This window comes from Desmodus rotundus, chromosome X, assembly GCF_022682495.2.
Source record: "Desmodus rotundus isolate HL8 chromosome X, HLdesRot8A.1, whole genome shotgun sequence".
Lineage (NCBI taxonomy): Eukaryota > Metazoa > Chordata > Mammalia > Chiroptera > Phyllostomidae > Desmodus > Desmodus rotundus.
In genome coordinates this window covers 44,249,305-44,274,408 of record NC_071400.1, presented here as the reverse complement: position 1 = coordinate 44,274,408, position 25,104 = coordinate 44,249,305, and the positions used below count along the sequence as shown (strand labels likewise).

Genomic DNA, 25,104 nt, shown 5'->3' with positions numbered 1-25,104 from the left:
TATAGAAGCAGCCTGACAAAGAAGTCATGTCCCCTACTGCCAGCTGAAAGTGAGATACCAAATAGCTTTAGGGAGAGGAAATAGAGATTAAAAACAATAACAACATTGTTAAAAGCCAGCAAGGCTATCACTAAGCTGAGGGACCCCAATATTTCTGGTGTTACCATACTCCAATGGATATAGACAAAATTGTGAAGTAGGTAATGTTTGTTTGGGAGAGAGTATTCTCTCCTCTTCGGACACATTCATTTATTTGTTCACCCATGAGGGCCTAGTGTTAGTCAGTCACTTTGTTGTGTATACTGACATGAATGAAACAAGGTCCCTGGATCTCCAGCAGTTTAGTACTGCTTCCAGGTCACGCCTCATCCTATCTGCTATTTTGCACTCAAGTCACTATCAACAATTAACTCCTGTTATAGTATCAGTTGTTAAAGTTAAGATGTTACCTTTACTAGGACCATGTGCTTTTAAACAGAGGCTCAATGACCCTAGAGCTTTTAAAAGCCAAATAAATGCTGCTTTAAAGATGAATGAAATTTCAGATAATATATCATAAGCATGAGGACATTGTTGGACAGGAGTATTCTGGGACCCAGCATATCACATCACACAGGTGACTGGCTCCCCAATCCTTCTCCAAGATAGGGACAACTGTAACTGAACAACAATTAAAATAAATAAATAAGAAGCAAAAGAAATGATCCCTCCTAATTAACAGAAAAAAAAAACCACATAGATTTTAGTGGTAAGAAACATTGACATTCAAATTCTACATTTAGTAAAAAGCAAAAAAGTTAACACTGATTGAGAATTGAATGGACAGTATAAAGTTAAATAGAAGACAACTTCACGTAGTGAACAGTCTAATGCCCTATATTGCTCAAGAGGGCACAACTAGGAACAATGAGTGAAAGTTAGAGAGTTTTGCACATTTTGGTGTAGTCTGAAAAACAACTTTCTAAAACCAAGCTGTGCAGCAAAAAGTGAACTGCCTTGTGAGGTGATGAGTTCTCTGTCACTGAAAGTGTGCAAGTAGTAAATGGATGGTCATCAGACAGGGTTTTATTTGAAGGGATTCCAGAAGTACATGGAAGGTTTATATTTTTTAATCTTTAGTCTATGAATCTATTACTCATTGATAATTAGGAATCCAAAAAATACACAAATGGATACATAAAAATACAAAAAATAGGCAAACAAATAAATGAATATGACGTAAACTGTGTTTATAACTGTTGAATAGGTGCCAAGTAAAGGAGATAGTAGGGTAAACTATTAGTCAAGAAAGGCTTGTAACAGGAAATAAATTTTGTCCAAGATTTAAAAGTGAGAAACAGACATGGATAGGTGAAGAAGGGGAAGAATAAACCAAGAAGGGGGATGACTTCATCAGCATCTTTTTACTATTACCATTTCGTGATTGTCTACTATACAATAGGCAGCATGCTAAGTGTGTTGTTAGATACGTTATCTCATTTAATTCTTACAAGCACCCTATAAACTAGTACTGTAGTATTCTCACCTTATAGATGAGATGACTGAGATGAGAAGACTGGAATTCATAAAGGTTAAATAACTTGTCCCCAAGATTACATAGCTAGAAAACAAATAGTAAATCTAGTATTCAAATCCAGGTCTGTCTTCCTACAAAGCCCTTGACCTAAATCACTACTACATACCACTGCTTTTCATAGAATCCATGTTGTATGCCTGAAGGCTCAGTGAACTGTGAGATGCAAAACTTGGGAAGACAGGACAAATAGGTGGCCATCAGTAAATATTTATTGAATGAATTAGTAAACCCTTGCTTTTTAGATGAAAAAAAAAACCCACCCATATTTTTATGTCCTCTTTTGTTCCCATGTTAGAAAACCCAATAGTCAGCCAGAGCTTGCTCTTCCCAAGAGCTTATCTTGTAGCCAGCTCCTGCACAGCTCCTGCACAGCTCCTGCAAAGCTTCTCTTAGCCCAGGCTACAGATATGTAAACAAGAACGAATAGCACTCCAGGGCTTTATACTCTAGGGTTTAAGCTCACCTCTTGTACCCCAGGTGAGTGAGGTATCATGTGGCAATATGCAACATATTAGAGCCCCAGTGTTTCTGTTTAGATCTTGTTTAAGCTTCCCTTGTTGAGACAAAGGGTTGCAGTTTTCAGGAGAGAAAGGATGCATTCTTTGTGAAATGGTCAGAGAAATTACATGTCTTCCTTTACCCAAAATCCAATTTATCCCTCTCTCCATTTGAGTTCTGTTTCAAGAATTCTCCACAAAGCCCTTTAGTAAATATGGCTTTTTGGCACATCCTGGCTTTTTGATAAAACTAGTTTTCTAGGAGCACCTGCCTGTATGTTCGAAATGGTACCAAATTTCTCACGATTTACCACTGTGGCCTCCAACTGTAGCTAGTCTTACTGTACCTAAGTTACTGTGCATTTAGATGCTGGTTATATCCTATATGAGGCTACTAAAAATAATCAGTGGAAAATTATTTTGAAAAATGGTTATTTGGACCATGTAGACATTTTTAGTGCTAAAATAATCTCAAACATCCTATTTGACTTGACCCTACATTCCTCTACCCCTTCCTCTGCTGAAAAGAGTGTTTTGAGGAAAAGGAATTAATTTATATTTTCATTTAAAAGCTAAATATATACACAAGTAAATAGAGATTAGATTTAATTCAATTCTGTAATGCAGGGCATCCAGGCATTTAATGATTTCAATTTTTAAAAATAAATTTCATTGATTATGCTATTAAAGTTGTCCCAATTTTCCTCCTTTGCCCCCCTCCACTCAGTACCCCCTTCCCTCCAGCAATCCCCCTCCCGTAGTTCATGTCCATGGGCCGTGCATGTAAGTTCTTTGGCTACTCCATAGCCTATACTGTTCTTAATATCCCCCCTGCGTATTCTGTAACTATAAATTTGTACTTAATCTCTGAATCTTTCCCCCCAGTCTTCCCCTTCCCCTGCTCCCTCCCAAATGGTAACCATCTAAATGACCTCCATATCTATGATTCTGTTTCTGTTCTGCTTGTTTGCTTAGTTTGGTTTTTAGATTCAATTGTTAATAGTTGTGAATTCATTGCCATTTTAATGTTCATAGTTCTGATCTTCCTTTTCTTAAATAAATCCTTTTAACATTTCATATAATAATGGCTTAGTGATGATGAACTCCTTTAGCTTTACCTTGTCTGGGAAGTATTTTATCTGCCCTTCAATTCTGAATCATAGCTTTGCAGGATAGAGTAGTAATCTAGGTTGTAGGTCCTTGCTTTTTACCACTTTGAATACTTCTTATCAGCCCCTTCTTCCCTGCAAAGTTTCTTTTGAGAAATCAGCTGACAATCTTATGGGAACTCCTTTGTAGGTAACTCTCTGTTTTTCTCTTGCTGCTTTTAAGATTCTCTCTTTATATTTTATTTTTATTGTTGTTCAAATACAGTTATTTCCATTTTCACTCACCACACCTCCCCACCCCATACATCCCCACCTCCCACCCTCGAACCTACCCCCTTTGGCATTGTCCATGGGTCCTTTATACATGTTCCTTGATGGGCCTCCTCCTATTATCCCCCGATTATCCCTCTCTCCCCTCCTTTCTGGTTACTGTCAGTTTGTTCTTTATTTCAATGTCTCTGGTTGTATTTTCCTTGCTTGTCTGTTTTGTTGATTAGGTTCCACTTATAGGTGAGATCATATGGTATTTCTCCTTCACTGCCTGGATCATTTCACTTAGCATAATGCTTTCCTTTATCTTTAAGCTTTGGCATGTTAATTATGATGTGACTTGGTTTGGTCCTCTTTGGGTCCATCTTGCTTGGGACTCTCTGGCTTCCTGGACTTATATGTTTGTTTCCTTCACCAAATTAAGGAAGTTTCCTTTCATTATTTTTTCAAATAAGTTTTCAATTACTTGCTCTTTCTCTCCTCCTTCTGGCACCCCTATAAGTCGAATGTTGGTACATTAGAAGTTGTCCCAGAGGCTCCTTACCCTGTCCTCATTTTTTTTTATTATTTTTTTCTTCTTGGTGTTCTCATTATATTTTTGTCTCCCTTGTGTTCCAAGTCATTGATTTGATTTTCAGTTTCATCCACTCTACTGTTAATTCCTTATAAATTTTCCTTTATTTCACCTGGTATAATCTTTATTTCCACCTGGGTCTGTTTTATGCTGTTAACTACCCAATGAGTACCTGAAGGAAGGAAGGATGAGTTCCTGGTCATCCTAATAACCAGTGTTTTGAGCTCTGCATCTGATAGAGTGTTTATCTCCATTTTCTTCAGTTCTTTTTCTGGAGTTTGGTTCTGTTCTTTCATTTCAGATATATTTCTTTGTATCCTCATTTTGGCAGCTTCCCATTGTTTGTTTCTATGTATTAGGTAGAGATGCTTTGATTCCTGTCTTAGTAGTGTGGCCTAATGTAGAAAAGTGCACCCATAATTTGAATGGGGTGGAACCTTAGGTAATTGCCAGGGCAGGGCAACCCTATGAAGTAGGTTGATGGAGTCTCAGATATCGTGTAGCTGGTCTGTGGTTCTGTGTGAGAGAGGGCTCAGAAAAGGGACAATGGTGGCTACCTGGTCTCTGGAGTTTTGTCTAGGAGGAAGCTGTCCCTCAACACTCACCCCAATGTCCGACACTTCAATTTCTCCCTGTATGTTACTGGTGCCCTTCAAGCTGCTGCCCCAGTGCTGGAGCTGAGAGGGAGTGAGTGTACATAAGTCCTAAGGCTATTCTGGGCTCTTTAAGAGGAGATGCCTGAGAATCCTGTGTTTTCTTCTGCCAACCCAACCCCCACTGGTTTTATAGCCAGAAGTTATGGGGACTTATCTTTCTGGCACTGGAACCCTGGGCCGGGTGGTGCGGTGTGTGACTGGGATCCCTCACTCTCAAGATATCCCTCATGATTTTTATCCACCATGCATGGGTGTGGGACTGTCCTTTCTACATCTCCATGTTTCTGTGTCTCCAAGTCTCTACATCTCCACCCCTCTTACCTATCTGAATGAATGTGACTTCTTTAATTCCTTGGCTGTTGGACTTCCATATAGCTTGATTTTCTGATGATTCTGGGTGATAGTTGTTTTGTAGTTTAGTTGTAATTTTTGCTGTGGTTGTGCAAGGAGGCAAGCCATGTTTACCTATGCCTCCATCTTGACTGGACTAATGAATTCAATCTTAACATCCTAAACCATTAACTAAGTTTCTACCAGTTTTTAATAAAATTTGAATCTTCTTAATGCACACATAGGTATTTAGCATTACTCATAACAAACAGATCATTTTTCAGAAGACTTACTTTATTAAAATGCCCCCAAATAATTTTGTTATGTACCCTTTGTTTATAATTTCATATTTTTATGCAACATCCACTAGATACACAGGTAACACTCAACTCAAGCTCTGACTTCCGCCTGATTTAAGAATTTAAAGCAGTTGTATTTGGAACTTCAGGGCCAGTTAATTTTATATTGAGGTAATTCAGCACCAATATCCTCCACTGTACTCCTTCTCCCTGCCCAAAGATTATATGCTTCCCCTTCACCCTTGTAATCTACAATCACAGCTCTAGGACCCTTCTGATCTAAATTCTTTCCTATATTCATCTCTACCCTATTCAACTCTGCCCTTCTCAGTTCCTTCAAGATTGCCTGCTCTTGCCCCGACTGGGTGGCTCAGATGATTAGAGCATCATCCCATATGCCAAAAAGTTCGAGGTTCAGTCCCAGGTCAGGGCAAATACCTAGGTTGCAGGTTTGATCTCAAGTTGGAGTGCATACAGGAGAAAACCGATTGATGTTTCTCTCTCACATCCATGTTTCTCTCTTTCTCTCCCTCTCCCTTTCTCTCTCTAAAATCAATAAAAACATGCCCTTGGGTAAGGATTAAAAAGAGTCTTTTGCCTTGGCTGGAGTGGATCAGTGGATTGAGCGCCAGCCTATAATCCAAGGGGTTGCTGGTACAGTTCCCAGTCAGGGCACATGCCTGGTTGTGGGCCAGGTGCCCAGTAGGGGCTGTGTGAGAGACAACCACACATTGACATTTCTCTCCTTCTTTTTTTCCCTTCCCCTTTGCTTAAAAATAAATAAATAAAAAATCTTAAAAAAAGTATTTTGTGAATAATCCCCTTACATTTTGAATACACTGCCAGCCTTCTACACTGATAAATGAAGTCCAGTTGTCTGAGACAATTTTATTCCAGAATTTAGTTTGAAACATTGACATTGAAAACCTGGTCTCACATTAATGACATCTTTAGTTATGGCCCTACAGGAAAGCTAATTTGGTTAATATTCACCTCTATTCTCTCTCCATACTGCTTATTACTTTCTTCTTCCACTGCTCCATTCAAAAAGTTTCCACTGTCTTCTAGCTTTCTGGTTACATGACACAAGGCTTAACTGGTAAAATTCCCTCATTTACTCTTCACTGAGTATTATACTAAGGCTTATGATATTTCTATGCCATTCCTGACCCATCTTACCTTTGAGGATATCACTTATCCTTCAGTTATTTTTAATAGAAGCAGGTAATCTTCCTGTACCCAACATATTTTAAATTTATAAGGGGACGCCTCCTACATAGTTGTTTCTAGACTGCTTTTCCTCACCCTTGTGAAAAATATTCTTGCTTCTTGGAGATTCATTGCCATCAAGAGACTCATGACAATAGGTTTTACCACCCTGCATTTCTTTCCTCTCTGTTTGATCATGGACAACCACCGAGTCATTCCTCCACATATATGAAGACTTTGTCACTTGAATCACAGTCATCCTCTCCACCTTAAGTTTTTTTAATCATCCAACAGTCTGACCTCAATGTGATTTAACTTCAGGGATCTCTGCCTCCGCTCCATTTTAGGCACTTAACTGCGATGGTCATACTTTGGATTATCATCATCCTGATCTGCTCAACTTCTGAAATGTTAACAAAAATACTCCACTGTTTTTTTCTTTTTTGCATGATTCTTCCACGCCACACCCAGCCCAACCCCCTTCAACAGCTGTCAGCCTGCTCTGTATCTAAGAGTCTGTCTCTATTTTGCTTGGTAGTTCAGTTTGTTTATTAGATTCCAAATATGAATGAAATCATATGGTATTTGTCTTTCTCTGATTGGCTTATTTCATTTAGCATAGTGTTCTCCATGCTGTCATAAAAGGTAAATGTTCCATCTTTTTATATGGCTGGGTAGTGTTCCATTTTGTAAATATACCACAGCTTTCTTATCCACTCATCTACTGATGGACATTTGGGCTACATCCAATTCTTCACTATAGCAAATAACACAATGAACATAGGGGTGCATATATTGTTTCCAATTAGTGTTTCAGGTTTCTGTGGATAATATTCCAGAAGTGCAGTTGCATGGTCATAAGGCAGTTCCATTTTAATTTTGTTCAGGTAACTCCATACTGCTTTCCACAGTGGCTGCACCAGTCTGCATTGCCACCAGCAGTGCACTAGGGTTCCCTTTTCTCCACATGTGCGCCAACACTTATTTGTTATTGATTTATTAATGATAGCCATTCTGACAGATATAAGGTAACACTTCATTGTCATTTTAATTTGTATTTCTCTGATTATTAGTGACATTGGGCATTTTTCATATGTTTACTGGTTATATGTATGTCCTTTTTGGAGAAGTGTCTATTCAGGTCCTTTGTGCATTTTTAATTGGATTGCTAGTTTTTTGGTGTTAAGTTTTATAAGTTCTTTGTAAATTTTTTTATATTAACCCATAATCAGGTGTATCAGCAGATACATTCTCCCATTCAGTGGGTTGTCTTTTCATGTTGATGATGGTTTCTTTTTTTTTAAAGCATATTTTATTGATTATGCTATTACAGTTGTCTCATTTTTCTCTCCTTCATCCTCTTCTATCCTGCACCCCACCTCCCTCCAGCATTCCCCACCACCTTACTTCATGTCCATGAGTCATGTATATAAGTTCTTTGGCTTCTCCATTCCCTATACTACTCTTAACCTCCCCTTGTCTATTTTAAACCTACCATTTATGCTTCTTATTCCCTGTAACTTTTCCCTCATTCTCCCTCACTGCCTCCCTGCTCATAACTCTCCATGTAATCTCTATTTCTGAGATTCTGTTTTTGTTCTAGTTGTTTGATTATTTTGTTTTTGTTTTTGTTTTTAGGTTCGGTTGTTGACAGTTGTGAGTTTGCTGTCATTTTACTGTTCATATTTTTGATCTTCTTTTTCTTAGATAATTTCCTTTAACATTTCATATAATAAGGGCTTGGTGATAATGAACTCCTTTAACTTGACCTTATCTGAGAAGCACTTTATCTGCCCTTCCATTTTAAATGATAGCTTTGCTGGAGAGAGTAATCTCAGATGTAGGTCCTTGCTTTTCATGACATTAAATACTTCTTTCCAGCCCCTTCTTGCTTGCCAGGTTTCTTTTGAGAAATCAGCTGATAGTCTTTTGGGAACTCCTTTGTAGGTAACTATCTCCTTTTCTCTTGCTGCTCTTAAGATTCTCTCCTTATCTTTAATCTTGGGTAATGTAATGATGATGTGCCTTGGTGTGGGCTTCCTTGGGTCCAGCTTCTTTGGGACTCTCTGAGCTTCCTGGACTTCCTGGAAGTCTATTTCCTTTGCCAGATTGGGGAAGTTTTCTTTCATTATTTTTTCAAATAAGTTTTCAATTCCTTGTTCTTCCTCTTCTCCTTCTGACACCCCTATGATTCAGATGCTGGAATGTTTAAAGTTGTCCCAGAGGTTCCTATGCCTTTCCTTATGTTTTGAATTTTTGTTTCTTCATTCCATTCCAGTTGAATGTTAATTTCTTTCTTGTGTTCTGAATTGTTGATTTAAGTGCCAGTTTCCTTACTTTCCCTGTTGGTTCCCTGCATATTTCACTTTATTTCACTTTGTATAGCTTTCACTTCTTCCTTTATTTTGTGACCGTACTCACTCATTTCTGTGAGCATCCTGATTACCAGTGTTTTGAACTTTGCATCTGATAAGTTAGCTATCTCCTCATCACTTAGTTCTTTTCCTGGAGTTTTGTTCTGTTCTTTCATTTGGGCCATATTTCTTTGCCTCAGCGCCCCTATTAGGTTGTAAGGGACAGAGCTTTAGGCATTTGCCAGGGCAGGGCAATCAACTTTGGAGCGTTGTGACGTTTTATGTGGGGGAGGATTCACTGAGGGTACAATGCCACTTGCTAAGCCCTTACCGTGCTTTCAGTCACTTTCCCTACTACCTACAGTCAAATTGGGCCCTTCTGGTGCTGATTCCTGGATGGGTGTATTTGGGTACATTCTAGCACCCCATGGGCCTCTCCAGTGGTCTCTTCTGTGAGATTAGGAGTTTCTCCCACCACTGCAACACCCACTAGGTTTTACATCCAGGGTTTCTGAGGCTTTAGCTGGCACTGGATCCCTGGGTTTTATTGTCTGTCTCGCTCCCCAGTTGTTCTTTCTGGTTTATCCACATGCGAATGTGGGGCTGCCCAGTCTGTTAACTTCACATCATCTCTGAGGGGCAGAGATAGGAGAGGCTGCCTCTCTCTGCTCCTCCTACAAGTTTATATGAATGTTTCTTCTTTAACTCCTTGGTTTTTGCACTTCCATACAGTTCAATTTTCTGGCAGTTCTGGTTGTTTTTTTGATTTTAAATTGTTATCCTTTTGGTTGTGTGAGGAAGTGAAATTTCTGGAAATTTCTCCTTCTTTCATTTGGGGTGTATTTATTTGTTTCCTCATTTTGGTTGCCTCTTTGTGTTTGTTTCTATGCATTAGATATATGTGCTATATCTCCCAGGGTTCATGGGGTGGCCTTATGTAGTAGGTGTCATGTGGAGTCCAATGGTGGAGTATCCTTGATCATTACAGCTGAGTATTCTAGGAATGTTCCTTGTGGGCATTCAGTGGCCCCTCCTGTTGTAATAGAATCTTGATTGTTATTGACCCATTTATGCGTGGGAGCCACCCTTAGTCTGTCTGACTCTGTGGCTCAACCCCAACCATGACATGTGAGTTGCTATGCAGGTGCTGACCATATGAAGCAGAATTCACTTTAGCATGATTTGGTACGTGCTGAGATCTCTCTGTGGATATGCTTCGTGGGTAGCATATTGGATCCTGCTCTGACGTTGTCTGAAGATGGGCACTGGCTGTGTTGGTTCTGGGCCTCTTGGGAGGGACTGTGGTGCAGGCCAGTATAAGATGCTGCCTGTGACTGACCTGCAGTAATCTGTTTGGAGCTTCCTCGATGTGGCTTCTCCTTTAAATCCTTTGTTATAAGACATCTCTTCAGCTAGTCTTTAGTTGGTTATTCAGGATTTTTTAAGTGATTTTATTTATTTTTATTTTTAAAGAGAGGACAAGGGAGGGAGAGAGAGAGGGAGAGAAACATCGATGTGTGGTTGCTTCTCACATACTTTTTACTGGGGACCTGGTCTGCAAACCATGCATGTGCCCTGACTAGGAATTGAACCAGTGACCCTTTGTTTCACAGGCCAGTATGTAATCCACTGAGCCATACCAGCCAGGGCTGGTTAAATTATTGTTCTATAATTTAGCTGTAATTTCAATTTGGTTGTGATAGGAGTTGAGCATAGGTTTCACCTATTCTGCTGCTATCTTGGATCTCTAATAATCCCATTTCTGATTGCCTGCCTTGTGAATCTCCCTTTTATATTTCCATCATTGATTTTTTTACTTCTATGCTATCATATTCTGTAACTTTACATTCATGTCAATGACTGTTTCAACACCTTGGAATTTCTTAATCTGTTCATCTCCAATAGCCTTAACACTTCCATGATAGTGCTTTTCATATTCTGTCTTCTAGTAGTTCTATAAATATTGGTTTTCCCTATGACATTTTCCTCCTTGAGGACAATGATCATGTTTTTTTAATCATTTTTTGACAGTGCCTTGCATTGTATATGCTCACTACAGAGGCAGTATCTTGTACTGATTAAGAGCATGAACTCTTGAGTCAGGTTATTAGGGTTTAAGCTCTAGCTTTGCAACCTACTAACGATATGTCCATGGGGATGTTAATCAACCTCTCTATGCCTCATTTCCCTTATATATATAAAATGGGGATATTAACATTATGTACCTCATGGAGTTATTGAAATTATTGTATGTAGAAGAATGCTTGGCACATAGCTAATAGACTACTTACTAATAACAACTGCTTTCATAAAGTATAAGAAAAATAGATTTTAATGCAAGTAAAGACCTCTGATTAGACTGATGGTTACCAGAGGGAAGAGGGGTTGGGGAGACTGGGTGAAAATAGTGAAGGGATTAAGAACTACAAATTAGTAATTACAAAATAGTCATGGAAAAGTGAAGTAAAGCATTGGGAATAGAGTTAATAATACTGTAATAACTGTGTACATTGCCAGGTGGGTATTAGAAATATAAGGGGGATCATTTTGGAAAGTATGTGATTGTCTACTCTAACCACTATGCCACAGGTGGCAAACACAAGGCCCACAGGCTGAATCTGGCCCTCCTCCTTGTTTTATCTGGCCCAGCACCGTGTTTCTACCCGGTGGCAGCGCCAAGCTCTCACTTAACTGATAAGGAGTAGTTACATTTATATAGTCCTAAAATTACATTCAGCCCTTTGAAGGCAACCGTGAGGCTGATGTGGCCCCCAGTGAAAATTATTTTGACACCCTTGCACTATGCTGTACACCTGACTAATACAAAACAATATAAAAGCAAAATGTAATTGAAAAATCAAGGGGGAGGGTGGAGGTGGGGGAGAGAGGTGGGACTGGCTGGGGTGGGGTGGAGGGATGGGGAGAAAATGCAGACAATTGTAACTGAATAAAAATAAAAAAATTAAAAAAAATAAAATTTTAAAGAGAGCTTTGATTATTAGAAACAATGAACACCAAAAGACAGTCATTTAAAAATAGTTTTTGAAAGCAAGTGAATTAGCAAACAAGTTTTCATTTTGTTCTATCTGTATTTTCCACTGAGATGTCAATGTGTTGATTAATGTCAGACACTATTCTATTTGCCCACTATCATTGCATGATGACATCATTAGAAAGTCACAGTGAGAATGTATATTATTAAAGTTTGGATTAAATATGATATTCTTCTAAAAACCTAAAAAGTTTTAACTAATATTATTATATTGCTAAATGTTTGTGTGATCATGGCAGGTTCTAAGCATAGGTGGCATAGACTATCATTTGTATGATGTGATGAGGGATGTTGTGTAATACCATTTTTCCAAATTTGTCATTCCATAGTTCTGGCAAAGGAAGGTCCTGATAGTATCACTAGTTAGAATTTGGGTTTGTTCGCTTAAATCATGTTGTTTCCAGTTGCAACAAGTAAAGTCCCTACCCTGGGATATGTTATCAGAGTAGCTCCTGCATAGCTAACAATTCCCTAAATGAGCAGAATGTGAGACTTGAAAGTATAGATGCAAATGGATATAATTTATTTACCTGAATTCTTTGTTGCCTAGGAGAGATAGGCTTGCATGATGGAAGAAAGCTAGCTGGAGTAATAAGATTTTGAAACCAATATTTGATATAAAGAAAGGGAGAGAGTATTTAAGAGAAATACATCTATTTTATACAATCCTGTTCAGGCACTTTTCTGTGTTTACGCATACACACATGTGCATGTGCATAAGTCTTTCCTGATAAATAATTGTCAGCAATTTTGGGGAAAATCAATGTTCTGGCAGAAAATCACAAAATAATATATAAAACATTAAAATTTTTGGAGGAAGAGGCCAAAAGTTAAGCAAAGAACATGATAATGAACAAAAAGTGTGTGTTTTGACACTCATAAAACATTCCTTTATTTTAAGATGGAGGAAGGGAGATAAAATGTACTTTAAAGAGTTCAAAGTAAATGTACTCATTTTTCTGGAGACCAGCATCCAAAGATACTGTATCTTTGACTTTTTAATAAAAAAAAACATATGCTTATGTAATTATGTATGTGCCTGAATGCAGAGAGAAAGAGACAAGAAGAACACTTGGAAACTTATGTGAGAGTTTGAGAGAGAACTATCAAAATCCTGTTATTATAAGACCTGTATTAAAACTTGTGATATTTGTAGAGTTTCATAAATTTCAAGTACAGCCAATGTATTTTCCAGACCTAATGTGTTATGTTCTTGTTAGTACATCTCATGAGCATACCATTTGTTTTAAAATAACTGTGTTGTTTTTTATTTACCTTGTGGCATGATATGATTATCAAATATTTTGCTTATAAATATTTTTCCTAATTTATCTCCTCAAGGGAAGATAGGCAAGGGAAACAGAAAATACAAACAAATTGGACTACATGAAACTAAAAAAAAAAAAAAATATACGGTAAAAAAAAAATCCACAAAACGAAAGACAACCTAATGAATGAGGTAGTATATTTACCAATGATACATCCAATAAGGGGTTAATATCCAGAATTTATAAAGAACCCATACAACTCAACACCAATCCCCCAAAGAATCCAATTAAAATATGAGCAGAAGACCTGTATAGTCGCTTCTTCAAAGAGGACATAAAGATGGCTATACTTAAAAAAATCAACAAACAAGTGTTGGTGAAGAATAGAAGAGAAGGGAACCCTCATGCACTGTTGGTGTGAATACAGATTGGTGCAGTCTAATGGCAAATAGTAAGCAGAATCCTCAAAAAAATAAAAATGGAACTGTTTTATGACCCAGTGATTTCACTTCTGGCAATTTATCCAAAAAGACCTAAAACATGAATTCAAAAGAATATAAGCACCACTATATTAATTGCAGCATTATTTACAATAGGCAAGATGTGGAAGCAATCCAAGTGCCAGTCCATAGATGTGTGACTAAAAAAAAGGTGTACATATACACGATGGCATATTACTCAGACTTAAAAAAGAATTAAATCTTACCATTTGTGATATCATAGATGGGCATAGGGTGTATTATGTTAGGTGAAATAAGTCAGTCAGTGAAAAACAAATACCATATGATTTCACTTATGTGGAATCTAAAGAACAATATAATTAAGCAAACAAATCAGAATCAGACTCATAGAAACAGAGAATTGCCTGATGGTTGCCAGAGGGTAGGAGGGATTGGGGAACTGAGTAAAAATGGTAAAAGGATTAAGGAATACAAATGGATAGTCAAAAATAGTCATAAGGATATAAAGTAGAACATAGGATGTATAGACAATAATATTGTAATAACTATGTTATGATGCCATGTGGGTACTGGAAATATCAGGGGGAACACTTTGTAAAGTAGATGATTTTCTAACAACTATGCCGTATACCTGAAACTAATACAAAATAATATTGAATGTAGACTGTAATTGAAAAATATAATTAAAAATATTTTGCCTATAAATTAACTTTTTTGCCCATGTTTTTCTATTTTATATCTTTCTCTACATTTATTATTCTTTACTATTTACTCTGGCACTTCATCTTGTTTCAATAACCAATATTTCTAATTTTTAAGATGCTTTTAAATTTTGTTTATGTCTTACAACTTGGCACTCAACTTGAAGTTACACGTATAAGCAATGAATATATATTTACTCCTTTTGTTCAGGGCAACAATAAAACTATATCTGAAAAAAGGTAAAGAAACTGTTCTTTTAAATTATTTTTTCTGTATTTCACTGTATTATTTCTCCTAACCTGACAATAAACCATTGGCTTTTCCCTTTGCATCATATGCTACGATAATGTATATATAGTCATGTGGGACATAATAGCATATCTGTCAACTATGACTACATTTATAGCAATAGACTATACCATATAGCCTAGGTGTGTAGTAGGATATACCATCTAAGTTTGTGTAAGTACACTCTATGATATTCGCACAATGATGAAATTGCCTAAGATTGCACTTCTCAGTATGTACAGCATCCCTGCTGGTGATGACTGTATCTGTATTTATACAGGGTCTGGCAGAAGTAATGTCTGGTTGAATGTGGTTGGTAGGGTAATAATATGGATGGAATAATGTATAGTTTTAATTTGAACATTTCACCTAAAATGCCATATGGTGTACTTGAGTGTGATATTGTTGTTACAGAATTACATGCTTGTGATTTTGTAATAAAAGATTGTGTAATAAAAGGGGTGTTACTTGTGCCAGACCCTGTATGTCGATCTATACACACACATATATACATATATATATTTATATTCTAGCTTTACAGTAATAGTTACAAGATTCAAATGCCTTACTGAAGTCCTGAAACTTGATAAGGACTACCTCTCAGGAACTTCTATCAAACAACACACTTAATGTAGAACAGTGGGAACATTTTTTTAGTAAAGTCAGAAACAAGCCAAGGAGATAGAATAGTTCTACTATTACCACTACTGGAGCCCAAGGCAATGGAATAAAACCACTGGAAAGAATTAAGAAGTACAATTAATAGGATAAAAAGGCAAAACTATGTAGATAAATGATCATTTATCTTGAAAATTTAAGGGAATCAATGGACAAACTATTAAAATTAATAGGAGTTCAACAAGGTGGTCAGATGCAAGACTAACAAGGTCAGATGCAAGGCCAATATCAATAGCTTCCTTAGCTATCAGCCATAATAATGTTCATTGAAGTATTATCTGCAAAAGAGCAGACAAAGGGACTTTAATTATATCTTTAGATTTTTTAAAGGAGAAAGTATTATAAAAATAAAAACAATTTTAAATGCAATGGTTTGCTGTGTGCACCTAATTACTTCATTTAAACTTGTCCACTTTTTCATATATAAGAAGAAATTGCTTTCTAGTTTTTTTAACTTTTAATTATTGAACAACTATTGAAGACCATGGACTATGCTCAATATAATGGATAACGGCAAGCATGCAGAGATAGTGTTTGCCCTCCTGGAACTTACACTAAAGTGGGAGAGACATATTATGAGCAAATAACAAAATAATTATACATTATAAGACATTTAAACAGAAATGAGCAGTTTAAATAATGTGGGTTTTTGAAAGAAAATAGTGTAGTTGAGGGAGACTTCCTAGAAGACATTTAAAATGTGATTTGGAGGACTTGTGTGTGATAGTGGTGATGGGGAGAAAAGCAAGGAAAAAGGGTCTTACAAAGAAAAAGCTTCAGGTGTTGGAGAAAATATCTGAAGTTCAAAGCAAAATGAGGGCGAGGGAGAGTGGTGTTGTTAGGTTACAAAGGCCAGCAGAGGCCATATCATGCAAATCCTTTTAGGCATGATAAAATTTAGATTTCATTCAAAGAACAATAGAAAGTCACTGAGGGCTTTGAGTAGGTGAATGAAGTGATATAACCTATATTTTTAGAACATCACTCTGGCTGCCATGCAGAGAAAATATGGGATAGGCATCAAGAGTGAAAGTAGAAGGTCTGGTTGGAGGACATTTGCAGTAGTCATTATAAGAGACAAAGTAGCCTGCACTAGATTGGTCATAGTGCACATGATTATATTTTTGGAGGCAGCATTAGGTGAAAATATGAAAGAGAAATGAGTGAATTAGGTAGAAGAAACAGCAGGTGCAAAAACTTGTTCATCTCTCTCTATTGGTTTAGAAACAGAAGACTAGGAGGACTGAATCATAATAATATAGGAGAGAGGGGCATGGAATAAGGTATGTTCATATAGGGTCTTGTAGGACATGGCATGAAGCCTGGATTTTATTCGAATGGGGATTGAATTACCTTTTCCATGGGATCACTGTAGCTGCTATGTAGACTAAACTCTGTAGACTGGCAAGAGTAGAAGGGACACCTGTTGGAAGGCTATTACAGTAATCCAGGTGAGAGACAATATTGACTTGGGCTTCGATGAAAGCAACAGAGGAGGTGGAGTCAACAGGACTCTACATTTAACGACATGTGGGAGCGAAGAAGAGGGAAGTATCAGGTACTTGCAGGGTCAAGGGTAGGAAGAGTTTAGTGGAATTGAGAGACTTAAAGAACCCAGTGTTGCTAGAGCTCAGTAAGTGTGTGGGTAGGTGAGAGGAGCTGAGGTCAGAGTGATAGGTAGGAGCCAGGTGATTCATGATGGGATAAAGATAAGGAAAGGAGTTTTCATTTACTCTAAGTGCTATGGGAAGCCACTGAAGTATTTTAAACAGAGTGTGACTTATCTTTTGTAAAAAGCCACTTTGGTTTCATTGTAGGGAGCGAGATTGGAGGACGACAAGAGAAGCAAAAAGATCACTTAGGAAGTTATTGCAGAGGTCTGAGGATGAAGTCTTGGAGATGAGTAAATCTAGACAGATTTGAGATCCACTTCAATTATAACTGATCAGTTTTTTAAATTTAGCTGTTCTTTATATGTATATCTGAGTCTAAGCCTTATTGAAGTTATTATCTTCTCACTTCATTTATGTTATTTTAAAATTTCTCCTGTCATTTCCAGAAAATATATTTTTTTTCTAAAACACATGTTTACTTCTCTGATTAAACCCTTCCTTTCCATGTACTTAATTGCTCTGGAGTTGGTGAGTTTTGGGGCTTCTGAAATGCTACAAATCTCACTTTGTTGTACACAGTTAAAATGGTGAAAACGTAAGGAGCATTTCTCCCAGATTACTGACTTTGCTGAAATAAACTGCATTCAAATGTAAGTATTTCTTAAGGCAATTTACCTATTTAACAGCATATTTAACTTTCAAAATCTGCTTGCTGAGCAAGCAAGTACTAAACTTGTCTGAATTTTCTGTTTTAATAACTGAGTCCTAAGTTTTCTTGCACATCTGGGACAGAACTGGGTAGGTGTTTCTGAAGCATTTGGAAAGGATTGTTAAGTTACATGATTACTTAAGGATACCATAAGCATATCCTTTTATTTCCAACCCCATCAAATGCCAAGTCAAAACACACTGCAAATTAGGAAACTTTGATTTAAAGGTTTACCTCTAAGTACTAGGCTATAGACTATTCCTTTTCAGTGGGAGCTCTTCTCAGACTGAAGTTCTCCCCTTCAGCAAAAACAATCCTGCTAATAGGGAGGCTATAAATAGACTGGGCACTGGAGTAAGGACATTCTGTCCCCACAACATGAAACCATGAGAGGCAAGGGGTGCAGAAGCACTCCTTACGCTTGTATGAGACTTTGAAGGCAGCATATAAGGGATGGGAAGGCACAGAAATATAAAGTAGGGGGAGAGAATATATTTGTACAACAGTAAGGGCATTACTGTACAGCTAGTGCAGTACAGTAATAGTTTCTCAGTGAGAAACCGACATGCAGCCTCTGACATCTGGGGCCTGGCCTGTCACTATCAGTCCAGCCTTGGTGTTTTCTTGTTAAATATAAACAACCTCATAGAACATCAACACAAGAAAAGGTCATTTTGTGACTGTAATAAATAGATCAAGAAAAAACAAGACCACTCCATCATCATGTTTGAACCCAGTCAAAATATGAACAGTGTCCAAGCCACAAAAATGACCAAATATATGCCATCCTGGCTAACATGAATGATTGTTGCTTCTTTATCAATTATAGCTGTGCTTTGGGTTAGTCATTCCCACTTAAAAATCAGATTTATTTAGAAATCCAATTACTGAATTATCCCCACGTCCTGACAGCATCCAAGTCCAAAGCAAAGCCCGCCAGAGTGACCAACTCAGCCTGGTTTTCCCAGGGATTTCCTGGTTTTAGCACTAAAAGCCCCACATTCCAGCCCTCAGTGTTGGGCAAAATGGGATGGCTGTTCAATAACCTGCTTCCTTAAAATCATGAAAAACAAGCCTATATCTTGTAAATCCTTTATATCACCCTCTTATTGAGACATCCTATAATTTCCCTTGGTATGCATTCTTTCTTTGCTGCAACAGGTAATGAACCCAGCTTTTCAGATATAGGTTTTTTCCTGGTGGTCTCTGGTTGGAGGGCATTAACATCAGTAAGAAGTAGAGGCACAACACTGTGGAAAAGCTACTAAGGGCTAGCTAGCAAGGAAAAATGGGACTGAAGAAATGAAGGGGTAGTAGGAACCGGGGAAGAATTAAAAGGTACTACAGCCCTCAGGGAACTAGAGAGTGGCTTTCTGAAAAGGTGGTTTTTAGGCGTGATAAATTATGAGGTATTGGAAGGTGAAGGCATGAGTTTTTATAGGAGAGGGAGGAATTGTTGGCCCACCCTCTGTGTCTGAATCGAAAGAAACACTAATGAAAAGACAGTAAAACCAAACAAAATTTTGGCCTATGTTATAAAATAATCAGTCAATCTTTCAGGACCCAGAGCAGTGATTTTCAAACATTTTCATCTCATGGAACACATAAACTAATTAGTAATATTCTGCAGCACACCAAAAAATATATTTTTGGGTGCTCTGACAACAAATAAACATAATTTTGATTCATCTCACTGGATGGCTATTATTGTGTTGGCCGTTCTCTCTTTTTTAAAATCCTCACCCGAGGACACTTTTTTTCATTGCTTTCAGAGAGAAAGGAAGGGAGAGAGAGAAACATCAACGTGAGAGAGAAACACCAATTGGTTACCTCCTGTATGCAGCCGGACCTGCTTTCATACAAGCCTGGACTGGGGACCCAACCAGAAACCTCTGTATGTGCCCTAATTGGGAATCAAGCCCATGACCTTTTGGTTACGAGGTGATGCTCCAACTAATGGAGCCACACTGGCCATTGTAATTTTTTTACTTGACAATCTAAGGTAAAAAACAGGTCAGTGGTGTCCCTGACTAAATAGTCCGGTACTGCATGTTTTAAAAATTATTGTGGTACATCAATTAAAAATCACTGGCCTGGAGGCTAATCATAGAGTTTTCCACACTTGTTTGCTTATATTTATCAACTGCATCACCTAGTGGTTTCTCTATATGGGAAATTTCTGGTAAGGAAGAACAGCAACGACACACTAATGGACAGGTGTTATAAGTGCAAAACACGAAACTTACAATTTAAATTCTTTGGGGTTAAGACCATCCAGTGTTAAATATAAATATTCATTAAATTAAAAAAGGCCACAGAACAGTGCCTGACATATAGGAAATAGTAACAAATATTAACTATTGCAATTACTATCATTATACTATTTTTTTCAACATGCTTATTTTAAAACAGGGGCAATGCCATAGTTTTAAAAAATGTTTTTGATCACATACATTGGAGGTATATATTGATCACATATGTTAGAGGTATATACTGAATGATAAATGTAACTTCCTTGTTTTTTAAACATGATTCAGAGCCATATATTGAAATGAATGTGTGCACACCTTTTGGTAAGATTTACTTGTAAGTGACCTTTGGTAAATCTTTTAAATTCAGTGGCTGAGTACCTACATTCCACTAGATGTTGGCTCCTACTGCATGTTGCAAAGAAAGTTTTGAAAACAGGACTTCCAGCCAAGATGCAGGTGTAGGTAGATGTGCTTTGCTTCCTCACACAACCGAAAGAAAGATAACAACCAATTTAAAAACAAAAACAACCAGAACCACCAGAAAATCAAATTGTGTAGAAGTCGGACAACCAAGGAGTTAAAGAAGAAACATTTGTCCAGACTAGTAGGAGGTGCAGAGATGGGCAGCTGGGGCAGACAGGATGCACTGCAAAGTGGAAGTTGGCAGACTAGGTAGCCGAGGCGGCAGCTGGCAACTGGGTAGTCCCACATTCACATGTGTATAAGCCAGTAGGAACAACTGAGGAGCAAGACAAACTGTGCAAATCAGAGTTCCAGTGCAGGAAACTAAAGCTTCAAAACCTCTGGCTGTAAAATCTGTGGGGGTTATGGCAGTGGGAGAAACTCCCAGTCTCACAGGAGAGTCTGTTAGAGATACCCATGGAATCTTAGAACATACACAAGCCCACCCACCCTGGAATCAGCACCTGAAAGTGCACAATCCGCTTGTGGGAAGTGACTGAAAGCAAGTCAAGAGCCAAGCAAGTTGCATTGTTCCCTGTCTGACCCCTCTACCAAAACAGTACCACAATGCAGCAAAATGGGCTGCCCCACCCTGGTGAACACCTAAGGCTCTGCCCCTTAAAATGTAACAGGTGTGCTGAGACAAAGAAATATAGCCCAAATAAAAGAACAGATCAAGACTCCAGGAAAAGACCTGAGCAACAAGGAGATAGACAACCTAGCAGATACAGAGTTCAAACATTGGTAATTAGGATTCTAACAGAAATATTTGAGTATGGTTGCAAAATGAAGGAAGAAGTGAAGGCTATATAAAGTGAAATACAGAAAAAAATATATAGGGGACAAATAGGGAAGAGTCTCGGTTGAGACCCAAATCAATGATATGGAACAAATGGAAGAAATAAACATTCAACTGGAACATAATGAAGAAACTAGAATTCAAAAAATTGAGGAGAGAGGTAGGAACTTTGGACAACTTTAAACATTCTAACATCCAAATCATAGGGGTGCCAGAGGAGAAGAGGAAGAGCAAGAAATGGAAAATCTATTTGAAAAAATAATGAAGGAAAACTTCCCCAGTCTGGTGAAGGAAATAGACATGCAAGCCCAGGAAGCCCAGAGTCCCAAAGAAATTGGACCCAAGGAGGAACACACCAAGACACATCATAATTAAATTACCCAAGATTAAAGATAAAGAGAGGATATTAAAATCAGCAAGAGAAAAGGACACAGTTACCTACAGTTCCCATTAGACTATCAGCTGATTTCGCAAAAGAAAGCTTGCAGGCAATAAGGGGCTGGGAAGAAGTATTTAAAGTCATGAAAGTCCAGGACCTACATCCAAGATGACTCTATCCAGCAAAGTTATCATTTAGAATGGAAGGGCAGATAAAGTGCTTTCCAGATAAGGTCAAGCTAAAGGAGTTCATCACCACCAAGCCATTATTATATGAAATGTTAAAGGGATTTATCTAAGAAATAGAAGATGATCAAATCTGTGAAAGCAAAATGACAACAAACTCACAACTATCAACAACTGAATCTAAAAAACAAACAGAACCAAAAACAAACTAAGCAAACAACTAGAACAGGAACAGAATCACAGAAATGGAGATCACATGGAGGGTTATCAGTGGGGATAGAGTGGGAAGAGAATGGGGAAAAAGATACAGGGAATAGGAAGCATAATTGGTAGGCACAAAATAGACAGGGGGAGGGTAAGAACAGTATGAGAAATGGAGAAGCCAAAGAACCTATATGCATGACCCATGGACATGAACTAAGGAGGGGGGAATGCTGGAGGGAGGGGGGTGCAGGGTGGAGGGTGACAAAAGGGAGAAAAAAATGGGACAACTGATATAGCGTAACCAATAAAATATACTTAAAAAAAAGAATACAGGACTACCATTTAGTTTTGTACTTTTTATACTTTAAAAATAGCCAAGGAATGAAGTATAATGTAATTGTCCATGTAAAAGGGAACCTAGAGTACTCAGAACCTAGAAACTAGAGCATAGAGCAAGTAGTTTCCTTAGAACAAGATTAATTTCTAATTTTCATCAGAAAACTGCTTCATTTCACAAAACTGCCTCATTTATTTCTACAAAAGTAAGTCTCTTGTAAAAATAAAAGAATACATAGGGAATAATTATGAAGTGCTCTTAAAAAGAAAGTGAATGTCTGAATTCTGGCAATTTCTAGGATATGTTCCAAAAGGTAGCAAGTAGAGTTTTGTACATTTATAATAATTTTGTACTGCTGAAAGATTCTCTCACCTGATTTTTCAATACCCAGGAAAACAACAGCTTGTTTTTCAAACATTAGTACTAAATTACCATTATTATATGTGTACAACCTGGAATGTTCCAATTACTCTACTATTCTTAACACAAATTTGATTGTCTCTTTCATAATTCTGATACCTGTTTAATTTAATTTACATTATTTTTTTCAAAGGCCAAATTTGACAGTGGTAACACCAATTATCCTGATGTTGTGTTCTGTCAACTATTACCTTGTTTGATATTATTATCATTTTGGAGGGGCACCAAGTCTGGGGCAAAAAATACCCATACCCACCTGAAGTATAGAAAACTTGGGTCAGAAGTCTACTTGTTCAGTAGTAAAAGAAATCACGTATCTGGAATATGGCATTTTTTATAAAATAAAATAAAAATAGTAATTCTAAGAAGTAAATCCCTTTACAAAGTTAATAAATTGATGATTATATTTACTTAAGAAGTCATAAGTAGGGGTGGGGTGGAGGGATGGGGAGAAAAGGCATACAACTGTAATTGAATAACAAAAATTGAAAAAAAAAGAAGTCATAAGTAAACATTTCTAAGGGAAAACTTTATTTTGATGTGAATTATACATTGTTATTTTATTTCTGCCATATCCTTTGCAATGTATGTTTCTTATATAGTACTTTCATATGTATTATTCCCACAAATAGATTCAAGTCTCACCTGCATATAAATCGAATTCTCGTTTATGTATAACGTGTTGCACACTTACAATATGCTATTGTTTAGTCATAATAATGAGTTCATTATGCAGCTATAGTAATGCATGAATACACACAGCCCTTTTGCATGAGAAAATGAATCGAAATGAAAAGTACAAATTAACAATGAAGTAAAAGTATTTATTTTCTTTAATGTTTAGAGGTAAAAGCCCATATTATTAAAACACAATTATATAAGACACAACAAGAAAACTAATACAGCTAAGAAAATCATTAAAGAAAACAGGAACCACTTCATAAATTTCTTTTGTCCTTGGACCAAATTAATTATAAATATCAAATAATAGTAAATTGAGTTCAAGTGGTCCAGGCAATAACATTTAAAGTAAAATTGTTTTACACCCTCATTGCCTGATCCTAGAGTAATTTTTGATGGAAATACCATTTTAAGATAAACAAAGACATTAACTCTTTTGGGGAAACCTATGTATTATTACTTACCAAAATTTGCCATCTGTATCGTCTGGTTGCCAGTCCCTGGACTGTTGTAAATTACAACAGCATCAGCATTTCTTCTGCTTGCTGTTTGAATTTTTTCTGAAAATGTACAATTACCTCTTTCTATCAGTGCAATCCAGGGCTTCTCAGTATTAGTAAACTCAGTGTTGTAGTCACAAGCTTGGTGGTTATTGTTCTTAGGGATGCCCACCAACCCCATAGCATTAGCCACTGGTGAGGCTAATCCATAAACACCACATTCACATGTCTCTGTTGTAGTGTAGTTGCTGGTTTCATTGTAGTAATTCACAATTACGTAGGCGTTCATTGGAAAAGATGCTGTGATTCTAAATAAAAAGGTAAAAAATACAAGCAACCGAAAACAACTGGACTTATTCTCCTGGTTCATTGCTTGTTCATTTGCGCATATAATTTAAGATGTCCGCTGATATTTCCAACTGTCAGTCACCATTTGTCCACTAAGGTTCCTGCTAAGCAGAAGTTTGAAATTTCAGTTGCAAGAAGGTAACTGATCTCACCTCAAGCAACATAAGCTCTGAATACATCAGCTCTATTTCACTTTAGTTATCTACATTCCCTTTGGCCTTCCCCTCCTCCAACTGTACACACACGTAACCCTTAACCAGAACTACCTTAGTAATAAATAACACCATCAACTTTATACTACATGTTCACATATTAGGGTTGGATGAGTTCCTGTGCTGACATTTTCCCCGCACTGTCCCAGCTAATGCACTTTCATAAACATGGAGTGGATTGGAACAAGGAACTGGACTCTTGGGAATATACATGACAAGTCTGAAAGTTACCTTTCTCAGAATATCTAAAACACTAAACAGGTTTTCCAAGCCCTGCTGAAATATGCTATCAACCAGTTTAGCCAAGAGTAAGTTAAGACTCATAATTTTAATTGCTATGGCATTAGTAGAGTTGATTTTACATACGTTTGACTTCTTATTTATTTTTTAAATTTTTCTTAACAGGCTCCCTGAGGAATATCCTGTGGCGCCTTGGTCATTCATTGAAAAGTAAACATATTTCAGTGCCTAGAGATCCTTTCAAGTACAGTTCCTTGCCCAAGGTAGGCACTCAAATATTTGTTGATTGACTGATACTTCGGAGTTGCTGCATTCCATTAATATTTATGTCCCATATGTTATACTCTAACAAGATTGTTCAAAGTTTAATTTTTAACATTTAGAAATTTAAATTCTCATTATTTCAAATGTATAGATATATTTATTTATTTCAACGTTTC

At 37.2% G+C, this 25,104-nt stretch overlaps 1 protein-coding gene across 1 annotated transcript in view; it reads right to left on the bottom strand.

The window, feature by feature from the left end:
- The window catches only part of RNF128 (ring finger protein 128), a 119,607-nt gene extending 95,291 nt beyond the window's left edge, over nucleotides 1-24,316 (bottom strand). The window contains exon 1 of the mRNA XM_053917536.2: nucleotides 23,829-24,316. Within this exon, the coding sequence (XP_053773511.1) occupies nucleotides 23,829-24,234 (406 nt within the window). The 5' untranslated portion in view covers nucleotides 24,235-24,316. The remainder of the gene's footprint in view (nucleotides 1-23,828) is intronic.
- Between the last annotated feature and the right edge of the window lie 788 nt (nucleotides 24,317-25,104).